We start from the raw sequence: 22,992 nt of genomic DNA, 5'->3' as shown, positions 1-22,992 counted from the left end.
TATTAGGCTATCGGGTATTTTTTTTGTGCATTCATTCGCCAAATTATAAACAATTTTTCATTGTGTTTTGTGGTACATATCCTGATATGCATACCTCTCGCTCTTATTGGTACGTTTACTCCAGTTTACTGCTATTTCAACACTGTGACTGTGATGACCATTCTTTCCCCGGATGATCGAACTTGATTAAAAACGTGCAATTTTCAAGCCAAGTTACTGAGTCACGAGATCGTTGATCATGCTATCAAAAATCCCTCAACCCTCTTGAATAAGTTCTAATCAACAACCTCTTGATATTCATTCTAGACTCTTCCTGTATGTCCTGGTGGTGTATACCTTTTTGTATTCCTACCCCCTGTTGTGACAGTACCTGCTGTACCCCATTTCCTCTATGGTTTCTACCCTGTATCCCTATACCGATACCTATAGTACATAGAGGAAGAAGGGGGCGGAGAAGACCACGAAGGAGGTGGTGAACCTGCGATGATGAAACTCAATTTGTGACAAGTATATATCCGAATGCAAATGTAGAAGATTTTTTTCTGAGCATTTTTTTACTGTATCTTCATTCCATCTTGATGACGCTATTCTAAACTGCTTGTTGTCTCCAGCAAAAAACGTAGGTAAACTGATTCTAGGAGTAATCACAAGGTTATTTTTTTGCCCTATTCCCGAGGATGATAATCCTCTTCTGAGCATGCTACGATGGTCAGAGCCTGTCTCTGAAACTCACCATCCGACCATGCGTTTATGCTGAAGTTGATATTCTGAGGCACAACAGCTTTTGCGAATAGTTTTGATTGTCCCGGTTTTTATGCTAACCCGATGATTTGTCTTTACAGCATTAATAAAATTGAGCTTGAGAAATTCGTCTAAATGTCGATCATGGACGATTTTTATGTCCGCTGCTTGTATCCTTTTATATATTTTATGGAAAACTTCGATTAGGGGCCCATGTCTCTATCTTCATGGATTTTGAGTACTTAAGAATTTTTTCTTAGCGATATTTTGAAGCGTTGGACGTCGAAGTCAATACGGTCATGAATTTTTAGAGTTTGAATTTCAGCCTAATGGCAAACTTCGCTATGTCAATAACTCACACTACAAACGTGAGACAATCATTCGAAAAAAGAGTATGTAGTTTGTTTTTTACTATATGCCTGCTTCAGGTACTGTTTCAACTAACCTATAAAATGCTTAGTGTTCGTTTCTGACAGTGTTATGAAGGAGGTCAAAAGAATCGTTGAAGAAAGTGGAATTGTTGAGTATGATTGCTTTTTGCTTATGAAATTTGAATGAATGTATTTTTAATCGATTGTGTTTTAAGGTTAGATGACTCTACATGGCCTGAACCTACTTCTCAAGGCAAACAGGAAATAGAAGTCATTCTTGGCGACGTTCATACTTCCTTTAATGTACTTGTAAAATGTTGTTTTTATTCTCCTATTGTTGCTTATTAATCATCAAAATGATCCCCTATAAAAGACCGCTGAGATTGGATCATTATCAGAAGTTCGTAATGAAGAAGATTTCGCTGGGTTGAGGTCATTCTACTATTTGATGCAGGACTTAAAATGTTTTGCCTTTGCTCTTGTGTCGATGCACTTTAAAGTTCGTCATAGTTTTTTCAAGTTTTACGAGACTCTCTTAGCTGGTATAGCTTGTAGAGTCTTGAAATTCGTTTTTTGTTTATGTTTCTTTTCCCTAAGCTAACCACTTGTTCATTTCTAATCTTCTTGTAGATCAATCCTATGGGATAAATTATATCACAATAAAACTTGTTTAAAATTGTAATTATATTGAAATATACCTCAAACATTTTTTTACTGCTATCTATGCTTTTTTGCACATGATGGATTGTGTTATTTAGTATGCGCTCAATTCTTATAATTTTCGAAAATTACTATCAGTAGTTCTTTAAACCTGCAGTGCCATTCTTGCGTTTGAGAGTCATCAAAAAGACTGCGCTTGCACCGGAAATGATATGTGAATCGGCTAGAAGTAACATTGATGATGGCTATAAAGCATTATTAAGACGTAAATTAGTATTGTTTAAATGGAGCAGCAATTGAGATTCTCTATTTTCCAAGTATCGAATTTAGGATGTTGGTTATTGTTGTATATAAATTTCAGTTATATATGTATACAATTGATTGGCTCGTGAGGGAGACGCAGTTCGCCTATTCCGTAAAATCGATTTATCGAGGCTAAAGGTTGTTTGGTTCTTTAGAGCCGAGTAGCTTATTTAGTTAGTACCTGCACTATTGATAATTTATGGTTGCATGCATGGCACGATATTCTACACAGCTGATATTCAGGAGACGCGATCGTGTCATGTCGGAAACGTGCAGAGAGTTCATATAGTGCATGTAAGAATTTTACATATGTGTAGCTGTGGTAAATCAACTATAGCCTGTAGCAAACAGTCAAATCAGTATTCACAACTTGCGCGAATTGCTTGTTGATAACAATAGGTTATAACTGCGCTACAGCTCCAATTTTACTAAATTTCTATAGACTTTATAATCAACTTGCGACTTACAATGACCTGATTAAATCATTATTTTCACTATTTCAAAATACGCCTTATCGGCACGCATTGATGCATTGAATGCCGATACATATATTGAATGGGTAGGCACATTATCTAATTCGTACGTTAAAAAACAACAGTACTGTTCGCATAGACCATATCCGATAATGACGAATTTAGAGTAGAGTGCATTTGTAGTGATCATACTAATGCTGTACATCTATATGATGGTTTAATGGACTTATATGTGAAAGATATGTGATATTTGACATAAATTTGAGCAGTTCCGCAAAGAGCGAATAGTCATTTTTGCGTAATTTCTAGATTAGATTTATTAGCAATATTTCGCGCAAATGCACGTTGGTGTAGGTCATGGTGATCCGTATACTTATGAAAAGAGTAGAATGAGGAATGTTTTAAACGAATTTAATTTAACAGCACCTCGAAGATTATGATGTACATCTGTGATAAAAAAGGAGATATTTCGTTATTGAAATAATGACGTTGAAAAAATAAACAATTTTATTTGTGTGGTAGAAGATGTTATCAGCAAAATTTTCGTAGTCCAACATCAATTTGTTTTATTTTAGCTCGTGACGCGAGGCAATATTGTGGTTTTTTGCGTTAACAAATACGTTTCAAAATTGGCTTCTCAGACAGGACATGGTAGTATAATTTCAGATGAGCCAAAAGTTTACATTAGCTGATCGAGATAATTACGAAAAGAGGCGCATTAAGCACAGTGTTAAAAGAGATTCAAGTTTGCTCAATGCGGTTTCAGAGTTTGCGCCGCATCGCAAGAAAAGAACGTTAGTCGGCTTCCCATCAGGAGCTATTCAATCTTCTGTTAGTGGAAATAGTGCGTTTACTGTTTGCTTCAAACCAGTTAAAGTCATTCTAAATATATCAAACCTTCACCTAAGTAATTTATAAAAAAACTGTTTTTAGTTGTTGTAACGGCTATTTTTGAAACTCTAAACTCAGCAGCTAATTTGCTTAAATACATCTTTTAGCTAGGAGGTGTTGTTTTGATATGTGAATGTCCTTCGGTATCATAAAATAAACTCTGACACTCTTCAATTGCGGCATCTTGTTTCAAGATTTTGCGAATTTGGAAGATGCATTTAAATTTGTTGATCTGTTTCTTTCGGTTTCCTATAGATGTATATGCACATTTGATATGCTGAAGGCGTGGCTCGAGCGAACGAAAAACAATTACTTTTCTGTCGAGTTATTGAATCAAATTCTCGACATTTACCCCGGAGCCTACGCCCTAAGTTATCAACATGTCTTGAACACCACTGGCACTCGCGAGTTGAAGTTGGTTATTGATTCAGCTTTCAAGAGTATCCCGCGGATTAGACTTGCCAAGGCTATTATGGAAAGGCGTTACATTTTTCGTCAACGACTTCTTGAGATTAAGTCATGTTCACCAGCCGACTTTAGATTAAGGTTTGGGAAGGGTTTTACTGATTCGTTAAACTGTGCACCTGGTGATTTCAATCCACCAGTTGACCATTCTGCAGCCGAGTTTTTTCAACCAAAACCTCTGCTACCTACGTATCTCTCCTTAGATAAAAAAACGCTTGGCGAGGGCAGTCTAATTTCAGCACAGCACTTTAAAAGTCGGAGCGCTTTAAGCAACCAGTCGAATGCAAAGACAGACCAATCTGAAGAAACTGTATTTAGTGCTCCTTCAAGCAGTTTATTATCTAGAACACTGCACAAAGATGACATTCCTCTTAGCACACTAGTTCTTTTAGAGCGAAATCACAAACAACAAACAGAAATGCAAGGTTTAGGACATCAAAAAGAAGGTTCTGAGCACTCTTTCATTGGTGCCTTGCAACTAGCTAATATGATCTGGAGTTTTTTTTCTACATCTCGGAAAAGTACCTGCTTATACAGTGCCCTAACTAGACATCTGACTTACGTCCACAAAAATCCTACCCAGACACTCGACGAAACAAAGGCTCAGTTCGAACTTATTTTTCGATCTTTTCCATTTTGGATCAGTTTACATCCAATCGAAGGAGAGCAATGGGTAAAAATTGTTAAATCTTCGGAGGTCTTTTCTCAAGTCCAGAGATGGCTAAAGAATACCATTGGAATGGAAAGGACGGGAAGACAAGTAGCCATATCAAGGGATAGATAAGACAACTGACATGCTTTCTCAATTCAAGTAATTTGGAAATGTAGAAAATAGAGAGTTGGCCTCTGAAAGGCCATATCAGTGATTCGTATAAAACCAAAATAGTGGTAGAATATTTGATTTACGAGTATATAGAGTTGGAAAATTTTAGATCAAAAAGCCTAAATATTAGCCCTTTTTTGATTGAAATGGCATTTGGTAACGTATAAACAAGATAGATGAAATACAAAAGGACCATTATAACAGCGAGGTTTACGTAAAAGTTAGATAAAATTTTTGAAGTTTGAATGAAAAAGGTGACACGCTTTGAATTGTTAGACATTTGGAGAACTACAGTTAGCAGTACACTGTATTTCTGATACTTTTTGATATAGGTGATGATGGCCACTATAAGTATCAGAAAAGAGAAGGAATGGCAGGAATAGAAATTGATTCTTACAGAAATTCAGTTTTTTATCATAGTTTTATTGTTGCACACGCCGTCAACATTTTAGGTCTTTTAAATCAGATAATGACACCGTTCTCAAGTACATTCTTATCATTTATTAAATGAAATCTTGTATTTTTGCTAGAATGATGGAAATTCATTGTGATAATATACTTGGGCGATTAACATTCCTTAGATATGCAAAAAAACAGCTAACCTAGCAAGAAAAAGCCGTTTAACACAGAAACCTAAAGCAAACTTTGAGTATAGGTGTATAAATAAGAATAATAGTAAGATATTGTCAATAAAAACAAAATGTATAAAAAAACATTGAAGTATATGTTTTAAATATAACAGTTATTTTCAATAACTATTTAAGTTTTAGAATAGATGAAAATATGATTAAGCATAGAATAGGTGTACAGTTTTGCTGAAACTAGAAAATATATAGATGTAACTATCAGTAAAACAAATTATGTAAGAATATGACAGAATTTAAAATATAAATACGTGAAGATATTATACAGAAAGTTAATATAAGATTGGATGTGATTATGCTGAAAATATATAGAGATAGACAAAAATATTAATAGTAGGATAACAAAAATAAAAAATATTATGAAATATGTATAGAAAGGGTAAAGCTAATTAGACATAAATAAATTATTATAAGAGTACCAAAAGCATTTATAAATATGCATATATATGTGCGGATGGAAAATACTAAGGTTAGAAAGGGAAATAGGTAGACATAGATAGAGATGTATATGAAGAATATTAAAGATATAAGAATAAACCAGAAAATATAGAGTTGCTAGAATATGTATATAATATATATATGTTTATATATAGAAGAGGATTGTTTTAGAGCGCTTTGAATAAAAGAGGTATAGTTAGGACAACAAAAGCTCAGAAAAGAATCAAAAATGCTCTCAGGAAGGAAATAATTGTTTTTAATATTGTTTCTAGAATAGTACCAATGCCAATAGTAGAAATTGTTCAGAAAAAAATCGGTCAGATAACTGACTGGCGTGGTATATCTAAGTCATGATCTACTATCGATATAGATAGAAGGACATGTGAACTTGAGAGAAAGTAGATATAATGGAATGATATATGTAGTAGAGAGTCAAAATATGAAATGACTGAAGAGGTAAGTAATTGCTACATGACATAAAAAGCACAATTAACTGAGAAAATATCATAAATGAATATACTTATGTACTAAAGGGTAGGAGATATTGGTGAAGTCACATGCCAGTTCTGTTACTAATGTACTATCACATTTATAGATTGATGTGTATATGATGCATATTGGTGTTCAGTACAGAATTTTTGGCAGGCCTTTAAAATTAGTAATACATCAATAACTGAATTAGGTTTTCAATTACTAAAATTCGTGTATTCTCTAGATCAGTTTTGTATATGTATTGTGTATTCAGTTGGATTATATTACATAATAACTCTTTGTCCCAGTTTTGATTTAACATTTTTTCTTGCAACAATCTTGCATTTTTGAAAAAAGTGGATTAAAAAAATTGAACAATATTAGTAAGCTTTAAAAAAACCTGCATTGAAATCTCAAGGGGATAGAGACTAGATAGACATATACAGATGAAGGGCAATAAAAAAAAGTCTAAAATAGAGGCAAAGTTGTTGAATTCGGATAGTTTTTTGAGACTTAACTTTCTTTTTCAGGCATCGTATTTTGCAGAAGTGCTGGGCAATTCAAGCTTAGGAAGATTCTATGCCAATACGATGCGCGTCATTTTGGAAAGAACGGTTATACGTGCGTATGTAAATATGTCTACCTTTCAACCAAATAACTTCAAAATATTGAGTTTTTTTGGGTAAAAGCGATCCTCAAGTCAAAGAGCAGATATGCAGATTCTGTAACACATGTCTAATTCCCGGGAAAAATTCACGCATCAGAATACATAGTATGTACAACAAAAATGTGATAGGAAAATGAAACGGTTTGTTTATGTTTTTGATTGAGTTAACCAAAAAGTATTGATATTTATAGGCAGTAGATATCAAAATTTATCCATAACATGTCTATTTTGCTCAACAGTAAAAAAAAAAAATTTGATGTTATATAGTCATAAACGAATTAGAAAATCCAGCACCGTTGTCAAGCCTTACCGCCTGATTATTGGAGAAATGGGGGAAGGTAAAACACTGGTTGTAAGAGAATAGAATCAAGTTCAAAAAAAAGTAGTTTAGTACAACAAAGGACAGGCTATTAAAGCAGAGGTGTTCAGAAAGCGAGGGTTAAAGCTATTGAGAATCGAAGCTAGAGATATACGAAGAAAGTGTTAATGTCTCTCAAACACAGTTTATATATAAAGAATTCAATGTCTATACCTTTTTAGAGGATGTAAAAGATCGAATAGATTTGTATATATTTTTGTAGATTTTGAATATATGATTTGTGATACTATTAGCAATTCATTTTCAGCACCGGATTTTATAAATATGGTAAACATGGATAGAACATTGCAAAATAGCTATTGATTTGGTAAGTGATAAGTGCATACGGTGATATAGTCGATTTTGTGGGTCTATTTATCGCAACATCTTAAAACAAATCAAAGAGCTGAAGAAAAAAATATAGAAATGAATCCTATAGATCAGACTATACAAAATAGATATACATTTAAATATAAAAAGGCGAGGTAATAATAAGATATTAGGGTGTATATAACTGTGTATAAAAAGAAGGAAAATGAGATATATTGAGAAGGGATATAATAAAATAAAATAATTTAGAATTGAGAGCAGATATTTGTTAGTTAGAGGGTATAGATATAGAGAAGCTGAGGATAAGTCATTTTGAATTAAAAATATGTAGAGAGAAATATCGATAATGGTATAGATTTAAAATTAACGATATTGAAAAGAGGTTGAAGATAAGACAAATTGAGAAAAGCATGTAAGTCACAAGATTAAGGAAATTGAGAAAATTGTAAAGAGCGCGTATGAGAAGGTATCAGAATGAAATCGGTTGAAGGTCGATATAGAGGGATAAGAAATAAGTTGATGACCACTATATATAGGATACAGAAAAGCTAGGAGATGCGAATAGATAAAAAATAACAATTAGGATGAAAGCGAGATATATTGGGTGTTAGAGAGGAAATACAAAAATAGAGAGAAGGTAGTATAGAATAAAGCATGATAAAAGTTTAGAGAATAGTAAAGATGGAAAATAAGTTGAAAAAAGATTGGATAATACTAAAAATAGGAGATAGATGATGGGATATATTGGATAATAGGTGATAAGTCGGAGAACAATAAAAGAGAATGAGAATATAGTGATAAAGAAAGGATTAGGAGGAGGAAGAGATTAGAGATAAAAAACCTTATAATGGAAAAGAAAACAAAATGAATAACAAAAAGGAGAATGTTATAGATTGAGATAGAAGGCGGGAAATTAGAAGGAAAAAGAAGAAAGAAAGGGGGATGGAGAAAAAAAACAGAGAAAAATATATATCTGGAAATAAAAGGACCATTATGAAAAGTTCTAGGTTTATAAAAAATATATATACATATAGTATAGTATTTAATAAAATGATTAGCTTAGGAAGATATAAATAATTTAGATATTTATAGAGATATATAAATAATCCAAAATACCACATATATTTGAAGTGAATTGTTATGAAACATGATTAATATTATATATACATGGTTTAGATGTCAGGATAAAATCTGATAATGACAATAGAATAAAGCATTCTGTTAATAAAAAAAAACAAGCAATGTAGAAAATTGTTAGATATAAGTTTATTGGTATTATATAGATGACAAAATTATTATCAGGTGACTACGAGAATCTTATTATGTCAGTGTGGTAGTAATACAGATAATAAGGGATAAACCTTAAATCAAATTCAAGCTATATATATAAGTATCATTATTTTTTATTGAATTGAATTATTAGATAGTCAGACGGCATTTTTTTGTCATAACAAATTGTTATAACAGGCTATAACTAAATAATGACTCTGCATTTTGTCCTATATGAATATATCTGATCACCATCGTTTGCGTAAGGGTATTGCTCATTATCTATATGTTATTTATTATTGATATAAGGTCCTAAACGTTCAAAAAAATTAAAAAAGCCTAATATTGTACAATAGATGTCAATTTTTGCTAATAAAATAGTATATTTTGTAATTTTATCAAGAGTAATAGCATTAGAGTCAATCCATAATCCACATAGAAATCTTATGAATACGTGATGATCTATAAAAATTAAAAAATACCCATATTTACAAATGTCATGGCATAGACACAGTACATATATTGAAATAAATTCGGAATTGATGAAGATTTAATCTGTCTTAATTCTTGCAATTGACGGTAAGATCTAAATAAATTTCAACTGTCAGTTCTTTAAATAAAATTTTTTGCTATATTGAATACATGATGTCCAGAATATCAACTACTATTTTAATACTTGTTCTTTGATTTTGTCTAAATGTCCTCGAGCTTAAAAATGTAAAGTCCTTTTCTGTCTGGCCATAGACTGTAAAAAATTTCAGTTTTCAAAAATTATTTGATAATCTTTAGCATTATTCGCTACTAGGTATTTCATCGCGCAAAATTTGAAATACTAGATTGGACTGTATCAGCGCAAATTGATCTAAAAATTGTGAGCAAATCTAGTAAAAAAAATGTTTATTCAATTTCTTATAGATACACCCTACGATATAAATAATGGTTTCTTTTTTGTGTATCTTAAAATAAATGACATTGTATGAAAAATGCAAAAATCTTAAATACATCATTACTATATTGTTTTTAACAGCGCAAAAATGGGTTTTGCATATTGAAAGATATGTGGCCGTAGCACAAGAAACAATTTGGTTGTTGATTATTCACCCTCAATGTAATATGGTTAGAATTACATTATAGAAAAAAATGGTCTTGATCATTGATCTGCGGTATGTTTGTATTTGTAGAGTTTTTATATTGATTTGCTCATGCTATATTGACGAATCTTTTTATCTAAATACAGACCTCTGCTATTATCTATAATCAACTCGGTAACGTTATGATATTGGCATCTAGATTAAGCAATAATAGTTCAGTTCTTCTTCAAGTGACTTTAGGATATCCTCATAGTAATCCGTATTTTTGTCCTATCAGGATATCATATTCTAACTTCAAAACTAATAAATTGACTATGTCAGTAATAGCCAAAATTTATAAACCAAAATCAGAGTTTAGAATAGAGCCAGAGCATTCTCATATTACTTTTTTATTAAAAGAAATGGGCAGAATGATAAACAGCACATCTTACAACCAAAGTGTGATATATTAACATATTTTTCTGACTTTATGTCGAAATATTCGAAGTCATATAGAGGCAAGGAAGCATATAGTTGATGACTAGAAATAAAACAAAATCTACAAATGATCAACAAGTGTAATAGGTGAAAAGATATACCTTATTCTCTAGGTATCATGAAGTTTTAGGATATGAGCGATCAAGTGTTTAGAACACGATATACGAAAGATCAAAAAGGCAGCTCAGAAGACATGCTAAAAAAAGCAGAAAATTAAAGAAGTCCAAATATTCTTCCAGCATACATTAATATTAACTAGGTTAGAGATGAGCGGTCGGTCCGATAAAGGATCAAGGATTGTGCGTTAGGTCTGTATATGTTCTTATCTATTAGATTTGTATTTCTTTGGTATCTGTTGATCTTTTAATTCAAGCAGCAGAAGCGATTGGACATTTAGCGTTGTTTCAGCTTTAGAAGGCGTTTGGACCATCAAAACAAGAAATTTATATTTTCTCTCGGAACAAAAGACTCTTGACTGCGCATGGAGTGAAATTTCTAGTTATAATGATAGAAGCGCCTGCTTATCCTTAATTTGGTTTCAAAGAATGGAATTTCTTTGAATCGATCTAGCCTTATTTGATGGTGGATGGGGCTTGTAAATACAGGCATAATATTAAAGCTAAGATTATAAAACGTGTTGAATTCAGGATCAATATATCTGATAAAGTCGATATAGTGGTCAATCGTGAACCAGCTATAATTGATATACAGATTCGTGAATATCAGAGACTTAAACTATACTGGAGAGATAATATATGTTCCAAAATACATCGATTGTAAGAAAAAACATAACACAAACTATGAGGCCATGACTGTTGACTACGGTACAGGTATCAGTCCAAATCAACAAGCTATGTCCTACGGGCTAATCAGAAATTCTATGGTATGTATGTGTCTGTTTTGTGTTGACCTTTTTAAAATTGCTATACTAGTTTTATTAAATAGAGACCTTATTGGAAGATTCAAGGCAACTTTAAACTCTTGTATGAACTGGGAGACACGAATAGTTGGAATTCCTGCATGATTCAATCAGTCATATATCCTTTGCTTGATTTAGACAATTCAATTTTCATTTGAATAAATTCATCTCTTTCTGGTATTGAATAAATCAATATACATATACATATGTTTTATTGATACAATAGAAATTGTGATAGATCTGTCCACTTGTATGTAACTTTTAACAGATGTATATAATGAAGGTACAATGTCAAGAGGAAGTTTTTTAGGTAAATCAGAGAATTATTGAGTGTCCGGATTTTGGTGAGCTTAAATCACAGAGAAGGGCTCGAGGAGATTTGACATTATTGCACGAAAAATAAATGAAATAGAAGGCCTGATATGTACAGAAAAAATTATAATCTGGAGATTGAGGAATGTTTATTACAAATTTAATGATGCGTGTAGAGCTAGTGATAAGTTTGAGAAATGTATGTGATAAATCTAGTATTTGTGATATAGGGGCGGTATATAGATAAAAATGAGTGAGGTTTTGAATATAGATATAATATTTGACAGAATAGATGAATGATTTAAATGGTAATGAATGATATATAAATGGATGATTACAAGTGAATTGAATTATTATGAAATATAAAAAGATGTTACAAATCAAAGATGATGCCATACAATAATTAAAATATATAAAATCTGACTACAAGATATTCTATTGATAAAGAAACAATAAATAATACAAAAGTGCTAAATTATGTCAGTACAATAATATTAAATACGCATTCATGAATATTACAATTATATATAGAGGTATTTATATTTGAATAGTTTCTAGTTCTTATTAGTTAGTATAGTATATATTTATTTTGCTATTATCACATATATATTCAAGAATCCAAGGTCAGTTTTATTATTGCAATTAAATGTACTAATTCATGAATCGGACTAATAGTTATGTAATATTAATTTATATTAATATTGTTATGTGTTCTTTATATTTAATACCTACATCCAAAATTGTGTAATCTAGTGACAATTTTTGCAAATAATCCATATTATAATATAGTTGTATTCTTCAGGTTTATAGATGTTATATATATGTTTGTTTTTTATTGAATATTAATCTCATTTAATTTATTAAATATACATACATATAACCCACATGTAAAGATGTACTGCGTTAGTATTATTGTTCAATAGCGTTTTACATATTGCATAGTATCTAAATAGACTAGATGCTACAAGCTTATAAATCAAACCATGCATTTGACACCTAGTCTGTATGTGTGCATATATATATTATTATTATTTTACACTATAACATACGGTATTTTTAGGTCATTTATATGAGTCATGTGACTAAGAATTGTTGGTAGTACCTATCAATCATCTCTAATTATTTGACATGCATCTATAATATTTTTTATATACGTATATAAGGTGTTTCTTTGACATAAAAATATAGAAGTTTTGATGGATTCATTAATTCATTTATAGGTTTAAATCTATCTATATTATTAGAAATATATTTATATCTATTTTTTTTTACATACAGGATTTTCAGATCTTCCAATTTATTGTTATAGTCTGGCATAGTTTTAGTGATGTTATCTTAGCTTATATAACTGGTTTGTTTATTTAAATTATTATATTATATATATGCATTATTTACATATGTATGATGTATGTTCTATCTATAAATTTTTATAATTATTTTATCTATTTTTCAAAAATTTATATAGCGTATTATATATAAATCAATTTGTCTATATCAATATATATATCTTGTAATAATACTTAATTATTATTATTTTTATTTATTAAATACATACTGTTCTTTTAAATTTCTTGTGCGTATTACACGTGTTGCTGTATCATTTTATATACTAACAGCATTTAATGACCTATATTTACTGTCATTGCTTCTGTTATTTTTATATTATACAATTTTATTATTTCACTATGCTCATTAATATGTTTAATGTTTATATTTAGTTCGTATATATATATAAACTAGTCATTTTCTTCACATTCTTGTTCACCTATCTAGCGTTTCTATTTATTCATTCAACTCTTCTCATTCCTAAATCTTCGTCATTTTTTTGATTATATTTTGTACCTAAATATTTATCGTCTCTGAATTTTTCTGGCAATTTTTGCTTTTGATGTATCATAATAAATTCAGTTAAAGGGAAACAAAAGTATCAAAATATATAATTTCAAAAATTGTGTTAACTTGTCTTAATTGTTATATAAATAAATATGTTTAAGATATCTTGGTATAATATTAAAAAATACAATATATAGGAGCATTATATAAAAAAAGAATACAACACCTAGAGTTCACAGCTGGTTTCCCATTCCATTACTAACTAGGCCTAAATACATTTAAATTCGTTGATCAGACTGGAAACGGTGATTTTGCAGTAGTATGGTCGTATTCGTTATATAATCCTAAATCTTACTTTATGAACCTAATAATTATTTAATTTTTTTTATTCATCTATGGTAGTTTTCATTTATTAATAACACATATTTTGTATGTTGCATATTTTATTTTTTACTTTATATGGTCAATTATCTATATTCCTCTGTTTAGTTATATAACATTATTAAAGATTTGCTTCAATTATATCACTGGCTCTTTGTTATTATTATTATATATTTGCATTTTGTTTTTCTAGTTAGCTCTTATATATTAGAAGTTACTAGATTTTAACTATTCAATTTTATACAGATGATGTTATTTTGCACCTATTTACTTATATTATGGTGTAATGCATACATCGACCACTTCTTATATCTGTGCCTGTAAAATAAGCATATTTTTTTTGAAGAGGAAAATTAAAATTATATTAGATTAATCCACATTTAAAACTGATATTAAATATCGGATATGTACTTTTGATATGCATTAGACAACTATATTTGGTTATAGAATCGTCTAAAAATGATGTTGATGGAACTAATAAGACATGTTGTGTTTTTTTAACATGATAATTTTAATATATGTATAATTATTTTTGTATTGTAAACATATACAATTGTTTTGTGTAATAGAATGTTCGAGTGTCATAAAAATTGAACAGAATGTTTTAGAGTTTATTTATCTTATATAATTCAACGAGACAGTGACTGAGATAGTTGAATTCTGAGTTAAAATTGGATGCAACGCATATCTGAGATATTTAAATTTGTTTTATTAGGTCCTTATAAAATCTGAATATAGATGTATTTATCTATTTTTAGCTTCGTTATAATTGTCCTATTATTCAAAATTTATAACATATTATATAGTGTATCATGTAATCTATAACTTAATCTGCTATTACATGTCTATTCTTAAGCTCGTCTGTCATGTAGGCTGCATCTACATGAGTGGGATAAATAATACTTTGATTCGAAAGGTTCGGTCCTATGCCAATTCCAGAGATCCAAATAGTTGCTATCGAGACATGTTGACAGGGAAAGAATATTGTGCCTGTGTGATGATAATTGGGATTATAGTCTTTAGTGGAGGTTAATTTAACTACGTTGGTGAAACGGATCTTGACCTAATCTATAAAATAACGCAGAATGTAATCAATTTGAACCTGAGTAAATTTATGGATATCCTGACTAAATCAAGTAGCAATAGCTCTGATCAAGAACAAGATGGCAGTAACTCTGCTCGAAATAGGGTGAGTTCATTTAAGCAGGAGGTCTTCGACTCGATGTATAGTTATGTTACGTGTGGATGCAGAAGGCCTGAATTATCTAGTAATTAGCGATCAAGGGACATTGGCGATGTAAACATGTCAAGATTAGTATTGTCAATAATATTGATATTCAATTATTACCATATATAGATTATTTACAATATGGTATTGTTTACAAATTCAGAGCTACATAAAATACATATAATATAAGTAAGTTAAACACGTATTTTTATATATAGATATACATACACGGTTATAATTTTTTTGAGTTTACAAATACATGGGTATTGGCATAATAATGCTGACACCATGATCTTATCATGTTTTATTAATCTATAATATCACCTATATAGCACTATTGTGTTTACATAGTTTATCCTTGCTGTATATTGTTACCTTTTTATCAAAATATTTTTTTATATTGTCAGATTTTATATCGACATTTTAGATTCATATATCATATCGCTTTTGACTTGGGACATTTCATATATTATAATAACTGAGCTCAGATAAATATGGTATTTTAGTACACTTATATATTTTTATTGATCTAGGACTATTTATAGTTACTTGCTTAATAACAGATATTCTTATGTATGTATATTCTTCTATCTATTCACATATTCATATCTACCAGTATATATAATCATAAATACCATACATGCTCTTTTCTATACCTATATACCATCTTTATTTACTTATCTATATATATGCTATATACCTATATATGCACACACTTAGAGTGATCAACATAGTCTAAGCAGGTTCTAATGACATAAAACCTACATCTGATCTGTCCAAAAAGTTAACATGGTGCAGATTACCATCAGTTTCCTAATACAATCAAAAACTGTGTATACTTCGCTGATATAGGTTTAAAGATTAGCTGATCAGAAGGTTGATCAGTATCGAGTATAACAGAAAATTAAAGAGTAAAAGCAATACAAGCAATAAATAAAAATCACGAGTAGATCGAAGGGATTGAACAATTAAAAAAGACGAAAAGTATAATAAAATAAGAAAATATAAGAATAGATTAGATATTGTAAGATGATAGGTGGAAAACATACAGAAAATAAGGTCAAGAATAAACAATGAATAAAATAAGAGAAAATAATAATCGATAAATTAATAATTCAAATGTATATTTATATATACACCAAATAATGAAATTAATATAATGCTTAAAATATTAAGTCAATAGAATAAAATAAATTATGATAAAATAAAATAATAATCAAGATACAACATAATAGATAGATAGCAATCAAAACAACGAAAACTTAACACAAATAGTGGACGTATAAAAAATCAAAATAATTTAGATGGAACGGTTATGATAAAGGAGAATAAAGAGGTATTAATATATAGAAAATATATATATAGATTGTATACAACACAATATTTATTTACACTGTCTAATCTAAATAACTATGAATAATATTAGATCTTAATAAAAATATATAAATAAGCTGGGATATTATATATATATCTGAACTGGTTTGTTACCAAATACTAACCTATATAGCTCGTATTGTTATATCTATTCTAATTTTTTCTTCAATATATATACGTTCATATATTACAACCAGTATTTTGTTACAGTTTAAAGCATTTAGCTTTAAATCGTGGTTTATATTTACTTCTTGAATAGACCTGATGCTTCTATTGTGAATATTAAAATTTTGTTATTCAGGCAGACATTCAATGATCTCGTGTAAACTACTGAATAGCAGACCCAACCGGTGTATTACCCTATTCCGCTAACATATTAAGATTGCCCACTAAATACCGTTTCTGAACGACATACATGGCCTTATTTTTGGTATAGTAACCGATATATCTAATTACCTCATTCATACTTTTCTGCTAATTATGATACTTGATTGTATACACCTGTCATTATAAATATTACTATCTTGTCATTATATTCAGCTTTAATAACTCAATTGATTTCCTGAATCAATCTGATTATAAACGATAACCTAGGAATATATATTAACCCGTTGTTGTTAAAAAAAACAGGTACATCTGTATTATGTATTCCTATAATGATCTTGACATCATTGACTAAACTTTCCGTCAGCACAAATTCATAGGAGAAAAATTTCACATATAATCTTGTAGTTGTTGTTGTCATAAAAGCAAAGATCTGCTAGTATATCTGTATTGGTTTTCTTGAAAAATAGATTAAAATTATGCAGCTCATAGAGTCAGTTATTCTATTATATCTCCTCGACCTCTTCACATTGACCACAGATCCTTGTTGCTTCCAAAAAAAATCCAAAGATTTTTTTTGCTCGCCGAGAGCAATCATTACACAATTCTTACAACAACTTCCTTATCTGTTCTAGATATAAAATAAGAGCCTCATTTATACCTTCAGTCATCGAAAATGTACGTGTATGTATGATATTACAACAAGCTAGGTGTAGCAGATAAACCGACTGCTTTTACCCGTTACTACAATCGGGTCTAGGCGAAAGGAATTACTACAGTTCTCTTTGTCAATTATGATCAAAATTTTCTATCTATAACTGCGGAAGAACTCGCTATTAGATGCCAACTACCATATTAGTAGAGTTTTTAAAGAGTTTTTTGAATAATTCTAATTTTTAAATTACATAATTTTCTCGCTTTACATTGGGTTTTTCATTCATTTTATCGAGTAAAGCAATATACCTCTAACTAAGGGCATTCGTCTTTGTATCTTTTCAATTACCGCTAATGACCTTTTATTGTCTATTTTATCCCAAAGACACGTAGTTTGAAAAGCTTCAAAATTCGTTTCTTTCAATAGAAATAATTTATTCTTGGCTAAAATATTCAAGAACGGTAACTGCATTCGATTCCTTTTCCATGTATCATCAATGACCACCTACTTATTTAAACAATCTCAACTAACTAAAGAACAAATAAATCTTCTCGTGGAGCAATTTTCTCAGGCTTCCTTTCAAAAACTTGCTCAATACTTAGGCCAGATTAATCTTTTTTTTTCGTTGGAACATTCTCTTCATAATTCGCTCGACTCTATAATCACGTCTATTCACCCCGTTATCAGCAAAAAAATATGTGTACGCATAATTTAAAATTTTTTTCATTTCTAATCCTTTTTTAATTTTAAATAGACGGACATGGATATTTATATTGATTTCATTGTTAAATAAACATTCTGTTTACTTCTTCTGACCAGAATTCATCAAGAAAAAAACATGAACTCTTCACTAACGCTGTTTAAATTTTCAGGAGGTATATCCCGTCAATTTTCAATCTGAACTAAGTTATCAAATATTACATTATCAAGTACGTATCACATCTGCATTAGCGTTTTTTTTGATGAGGCACTCTAATAACTAATAAATCCTTGAACTCACAGTCCTTTTACCTTCGAGCCCTGAATCTCAAGTTTTGTCAGCGTTTGAGCGTCCTGAATCCGCAACATTCTGTACTCATCGATACTCTTACCAACATCGACAAATTAGTAGAAGGTGATCATGAAGTCTCTCAAGTTAAGCACGCCGATTACAGTACCTTCAACCAGCACGTTGCTAAACAATACTCTTGGTGTTGGTCTGGACTCGATATGTTAACATATCAATGGCTAAATTACTTTATCAAAAAACATCTAAGGTTATATCTCACGCTTATTTCGGACCAAAAATTAGTCAACTCACGATCAGATACCCTAATTAGTGTGCTGAGCTCGATCAGTTATACAATACTCGATATGTTTTCAACATTTAATAATGAAATGATTCTTAGAGATTACTATAAAGGGAAAATTCATCTTCCTCTTTTCCAATCATGTATTTTAGAAGAATTATTTTGTGCTGCTTTATACGTTTTCAAGTCCTGGTATGACAATGAAAACAAAAAACTTCATTTCCCAAGCTTTCTAAATCAACTATCTAGTAAATTGATCAATATCTTATCCTTCCCTTATTCTGTATCATCGTTTCATCTACATTGGATCGACTACGTACAAAATGAACCCGGAAATTCATCAGCAGCTTTCAATGAAACCGACAAACAAGGATTACTAGAGGCCATTTTCAAATATCCTCCAAATGAGAAGAATGTTGACGCCCTCGATCTATTACACAAACTGCTAGTTAGTGAAGAAAATAATTTTCCAAAGGCTCAAGTTCGCGTTTCTGAGACGGCAAAACATATCTGCCATTCATCAGCCTTAGAAAGCAGTCTAGACATCTTAGGTGATTTCAGCAAAAAGAGTTTCTATTATTTAGAAACATTGGTTGGATGGTCTTCGATTACACCTTCGATACCTAAACTAGTAAGCCTCTTGTACAAAAGTACTCAGCGCTCTAATTATTCGTCTACTTTTGAACATTTACTCAGTCCTACTCGGACGTTTTTCTGTAAACTACTTTACTTTCTAGATCAATACTGTCGATCTGTAGCATGTGGTTTCGAAATGCTTGATAGTGAAGTACAACGCTTATCAAAAAATCATAAGGAGCCATTTCCTTATTATCGTTTTTCTGAGTTTACACGTCTGAATAACAGCTACGTCAATATTAGCGCACTATCTATCCTATGCCGAGCCATTCGCCAATACATCGATATTTTAGAAAAGTTGATGGCACGTAATTTTATTCTTCATCTAGGCATTTGTTCCTCGGCTTTAGAAAGCAATAGATTGGTCGAAATTGTTTTAGAATTACAGCAATTGCAACTGTTACGGATCGAACATCTAAAATATGAATCTTTTGGAGGTAAAATTAGCGGTATTATCTCGACATTCTGTTCAAATCTTCCTGATGAGCAAAGTGGTAGCTTTTCTGTAGGTCATCGGTCTGTGTTCAATATGATTCCAATGTCTACTATAACGTCTCTAGATAAGTTAACACTATATTTTGTGACTTATCTTAGCCGTATTTACTACACACACTTTTCCAACATGATCGAGATATACATTGACAATCAAACCAACTTCACACAGCTTTTAACTAAATCAAGCGAGATGTGCTGGGAGCTGTTATCTAAATTGCGTGTTCATTCGACATTTTTGCCTATATTGTGGTCAGAGTCTTATCCTATAGAAGAGTGCTTTTGCAAAATTGTCATGGCACTTGACAAGGCATCACATAGCGATTACGAACACATCAACTCGGATACAATAAAAAAGTTGTTCGAAATTCTACTTGTGCAAGAAGCCAATTTTGATAGTTTGCAAATATGCGTCGATTTGGTCTTCAATGCACCTGAACCTTCTGTAGCTATTCAAAAACTTAAATCTAAATTCCCAGTTAGAGGGACTTATATTCAGAGAGTTCAAGAGTTTATAGGTAAATAAGCCATATGTGTTAAATTATGAAATACATAAAACTTTCAGTCTTTTAGACCAATTATACTGCTGATATTAGAAAGAGGAACAATAGATTGTACGTGGTTTTATTGTGTTTTGTTTTGATTTTTTATCCAGGTCTCATAGTAATATGTCAATGCCAAATTCTTTTAATTCTCTATTCCGTTTCTACTTACTAAACTGGACATTATACCTTTTTAAAAGTTTCCTAGAAACACCACCACAGACAGATGTAATATCTAGATGTACAACATTATAAAAAACATATTTAGATTAAAAGATCACTTGAAGATGATATAACTTATCAGCTAAGCATTTCAGACTATGCGAAAATGTGCAAGCATCCAATCTATATAGATCGGAGACAAAAAATATTTAATTTGACTCTTCTCGAAGACGCTTTTAGTGCCGTACCAGAAAGTTATGTTTCAATGAGAACAGCGGTCTGTTTACTTTTTTAAAGACACCTTTGCAATAAGATTTTAGAGCCCAGAGCAATATTTGAAAAGGTAAACAAATTTGTCGAGAAATAGCCAGTCTGTAAGGATGCTGGTACGCGCCTTCTTTTGTCAGACGTGTTACGTTTCTATCATAGCAACGATTTGACTAGGAGCAAAAACTATTTTTTTAGCTTAGTGAAGTCGTTGATTCATTGAAATGTGAACTTTGCATTTTCATATGAGATTTGAAGCCAGTTCTGATTACGAGTAATCTTTGCTCAAGTTCCATACGAACAATTTTGGTGAGTAAAACAAGATGTTCTTTTTTGAAGGATATGACAAATAAAAACGGATCAGAGTCCATATAGCTTGAAAGAGGTTAATGATGCCTAGCCTTTAAGGTCATCTGAAGACTTGGTAACATACAGAAATACAAAGGCGGATCACGAACATACGAAAGAAATTTTGAATGACATGAAGTAAAGTGGAAATTTTAAGATCAAAGGCCCAGTTATAGTGAATGTTAAAGATCAAACTTATTGATGGTAGTTTTTCGCACTTTCTGGATACCATGTTCGATTCTCTACGGAATTTTTCGATATTACATGCATTTAAGCATAAAACTATTTTTGAATATGATGAAAGAAATGAGTTACGTAGGCTTGCACTAAACAACTGCACGCTAAATTACATAAACCAAAATTTCTAAGTTCAGTAATCTCCTTTTCATTGAGGCCATACTCGCCCCTGCTAGCCGGAATCAATGCATCTCCATTTGAGAGCTTGCTTGCATAGATACACAACAGATGCCAGACAGCCAAGAAGATGGCCCTCTAGAACTTTTGTCCATTCAAGATGTTCATACGTCGAACGTGTCAGATTTTGCCTAGAATTATAATAAAGACTGGGTCATCGCTAGCATCGACGCCAATAATACCCTAGAGATATAGCAAATTGCGAAAAGCGTTCATTCTGATCAGAAGGACAAATTGAAATCTAAAACCTAAAGTTTTGTAAAAGAGTGCCTCAGTTATCGCAAAAATGCTTTTTTTCCTTCTCTGGAGAGTTAGAAGAAGAATGGCCGTGCCAAAAATATATTTTTCATCTGAGCCACAAGTAAAAACTGTCACAAAAAATTCTTTTTTTTTGAGCATTCTGATTGGTCGCTTTTTGCTGTCTGTCACCGTGTTTCTTCTGATGTCATAAACTACCGAATCCGCTTTAGGCATTAAGAGTGTGGTCAACGTGTCTAATTGGCCTTGTTGAGACGTCTATTACATGCTGATCGAATCGTTAGCCTCTTGCATGTTCGCATTAGCACCGATGTCTAGGTGTTATATCACTTTCACATGGCCCGCGCAGACCATCTAGGAATCGGTCTTACCTAGAAGTATTTTATGTAAAAAAATGGAGCACTATGCGGCGGCTGCTTGCTGGAAGTACCTTTCCAAACTTCGTTTTTCCGTTCGGATTAGAACCTTTTTCTAATATCGACTTGCAGATATTCACATTCTTCGTGGTATAATACAGCAAAGAGTATCCAGCTGTTTTGTTCGTTGATGTTCGTTGCGGTGTGAAGTAGAAATTTGCATTGTTGGGTGCACAAAAAAAAAGCGCAAAAAAAGCAGACCTTGAACCTCAAAGCGGGCAGTATGGTTATGCTGCGCGCAATGGAGGTTCTGAAGCTTGGGCCGTTTTTTAAAAATCCTGTTCCTGTCCCTCCGAACAGGAATCGTCCGGTTTCTCGCGCAAAAATTACCAATTTTTGCTGCTCAGTTTCGGTCGATCTGTTCTGTCGAAACACGAGGTTTGAAGGCCGGAATTCGCAAACCTTCTACGTCGCTGATGTGCCTCACCGTTGCCTCTCGCGGCCGCTCCTTCGCGACATTGCCTGGAGTTTACCACGGTTATGCGCCGGTTTGGCGCTGGTATCCGCCTCGTTCACGGAAGACTCCGAGCATCTGAGGACTCCGGACGAGGCCGTGGAACGCGTTCAAGCAGAGACACGTGAAGGGTCTTTTTTTCGCGTCTTTTTGTATAAGCTCCTATTTTTTTTAAGGCTAGTCCTCAGACGAGTTCGGAGGTTCTTGGAGGCCATC

General features: G+C 31.6%; 1 protein-coding gene, 2 long non-coding RNA genes and 1 pseudogene across 3 annotated transcripts; 3 read left to right on the top strand and 1 right to left on the bottom strand.

Moving 5' to 3' along the window:
- Window positions 1-14: 14 nt before the first annotated feature.
- LOC126305014 (uncharacterized) lies at window positions 15-1,805 on the top strand. Its single transcript, XR_007553288.1, has 8 exons — window positions 15-109; window positions 307-619; window positions 843-911; window positions 1,015-1,133; window positions 1,202-1,265; window positions 1,328-1,415; window positions 1,486-1,611; window positions 1,743-1,805. It is a non-coding gene; the product is annotated as an uncharacterized LOC126305014 (long non-coding RNA).
- A 4,829-nt stretch (window positions 1,806-6,634) lies between these two features.
- Window positions 6,635-7,429, top strand: LOC126305016 (uncharacterized). Its single transcript, XR_007553289.1, has 3 exons — window positions 6,635-6,905; window positions 6,970-7,052; window positions 7,139-7,429. It is a non-coding gene; the product is annotated as an uncharacterized LOC126305016 (long non-coding RNA).
- A 6,321-nt stretch (window positions 7,430-13,750) lies between these two features.
- On the bottom strand, window positions 13,751-13,869 carry LOC126305020 (5S ribosomal RNA; annotated as a pseudogene).
- A 3,909-nt stretch (window positions 13,870-17,778) lies between these two features.
- LOC126305009 (uncharacterized) lies at window positions 17,779-20,494 on the top strand. The gene is made up of 3 exons (XM_049991994.1): window positions 17,779-18,198; window positions 18,371-18,427; window positions 18,501-20,494. The coding sequence occupies exons 1-3, from the start codon at window positions 17,995-17,997 to the stop codon at window positions 20,439-20,441; spliced, it is 2,202 nt and encodes a 733-aa protein (XP_049847951.1). The 5' UTR covers window positions 17,779-17,994; the 3' UTR covers window positions 20,442-20,494.
- Window positions 20,495-22,992: the final 2,498 nt, after the last annotated feature.

This window comes from Schistocerca gregaria, unplaced genomic scaffold (assembly GCF_023897955.1).
Source record: "Schistocerca gregaria isolate iqSchGreg1 unplaced genomic scaffold, iqSchGreg1.2 ptg000215l, whole genome shotgun sequence".
NCBI lineage: Eukaryota > Metazoa > Arthropoda > Insecta > Orthoptera > Acrididae > Schistocerca > Schistocerca gregaria.
Note: the sequence above shows the minus strand (reverse complement) of the source record. Positions and strands in the feature narration are given on the sequence as shown.

Bases quoted from the DNA above. Each gene is read 5' to 3' on its own strand.
- LOC126305009 (XM_049991994.1), top strand. From the start codon at position 17,995: ATGACCACCTACTTATTTAAACAATCTCAACTAACTAAAGAACAAATA. The intron at 18,199-18,370 runs GTACGCATAATT...TTAAATTTTCAG, and splicing joins TTATCAGCAAAAAAATATGT to GAGGTATATCCCGTCAATTT. The intron at 18,428-18,500 runs GTACGTATCACA...TTGAACTCACAG, and splicing joins ATCAAATATTACATTATCAA to TCCTTTTACCTTCGAGCCCT.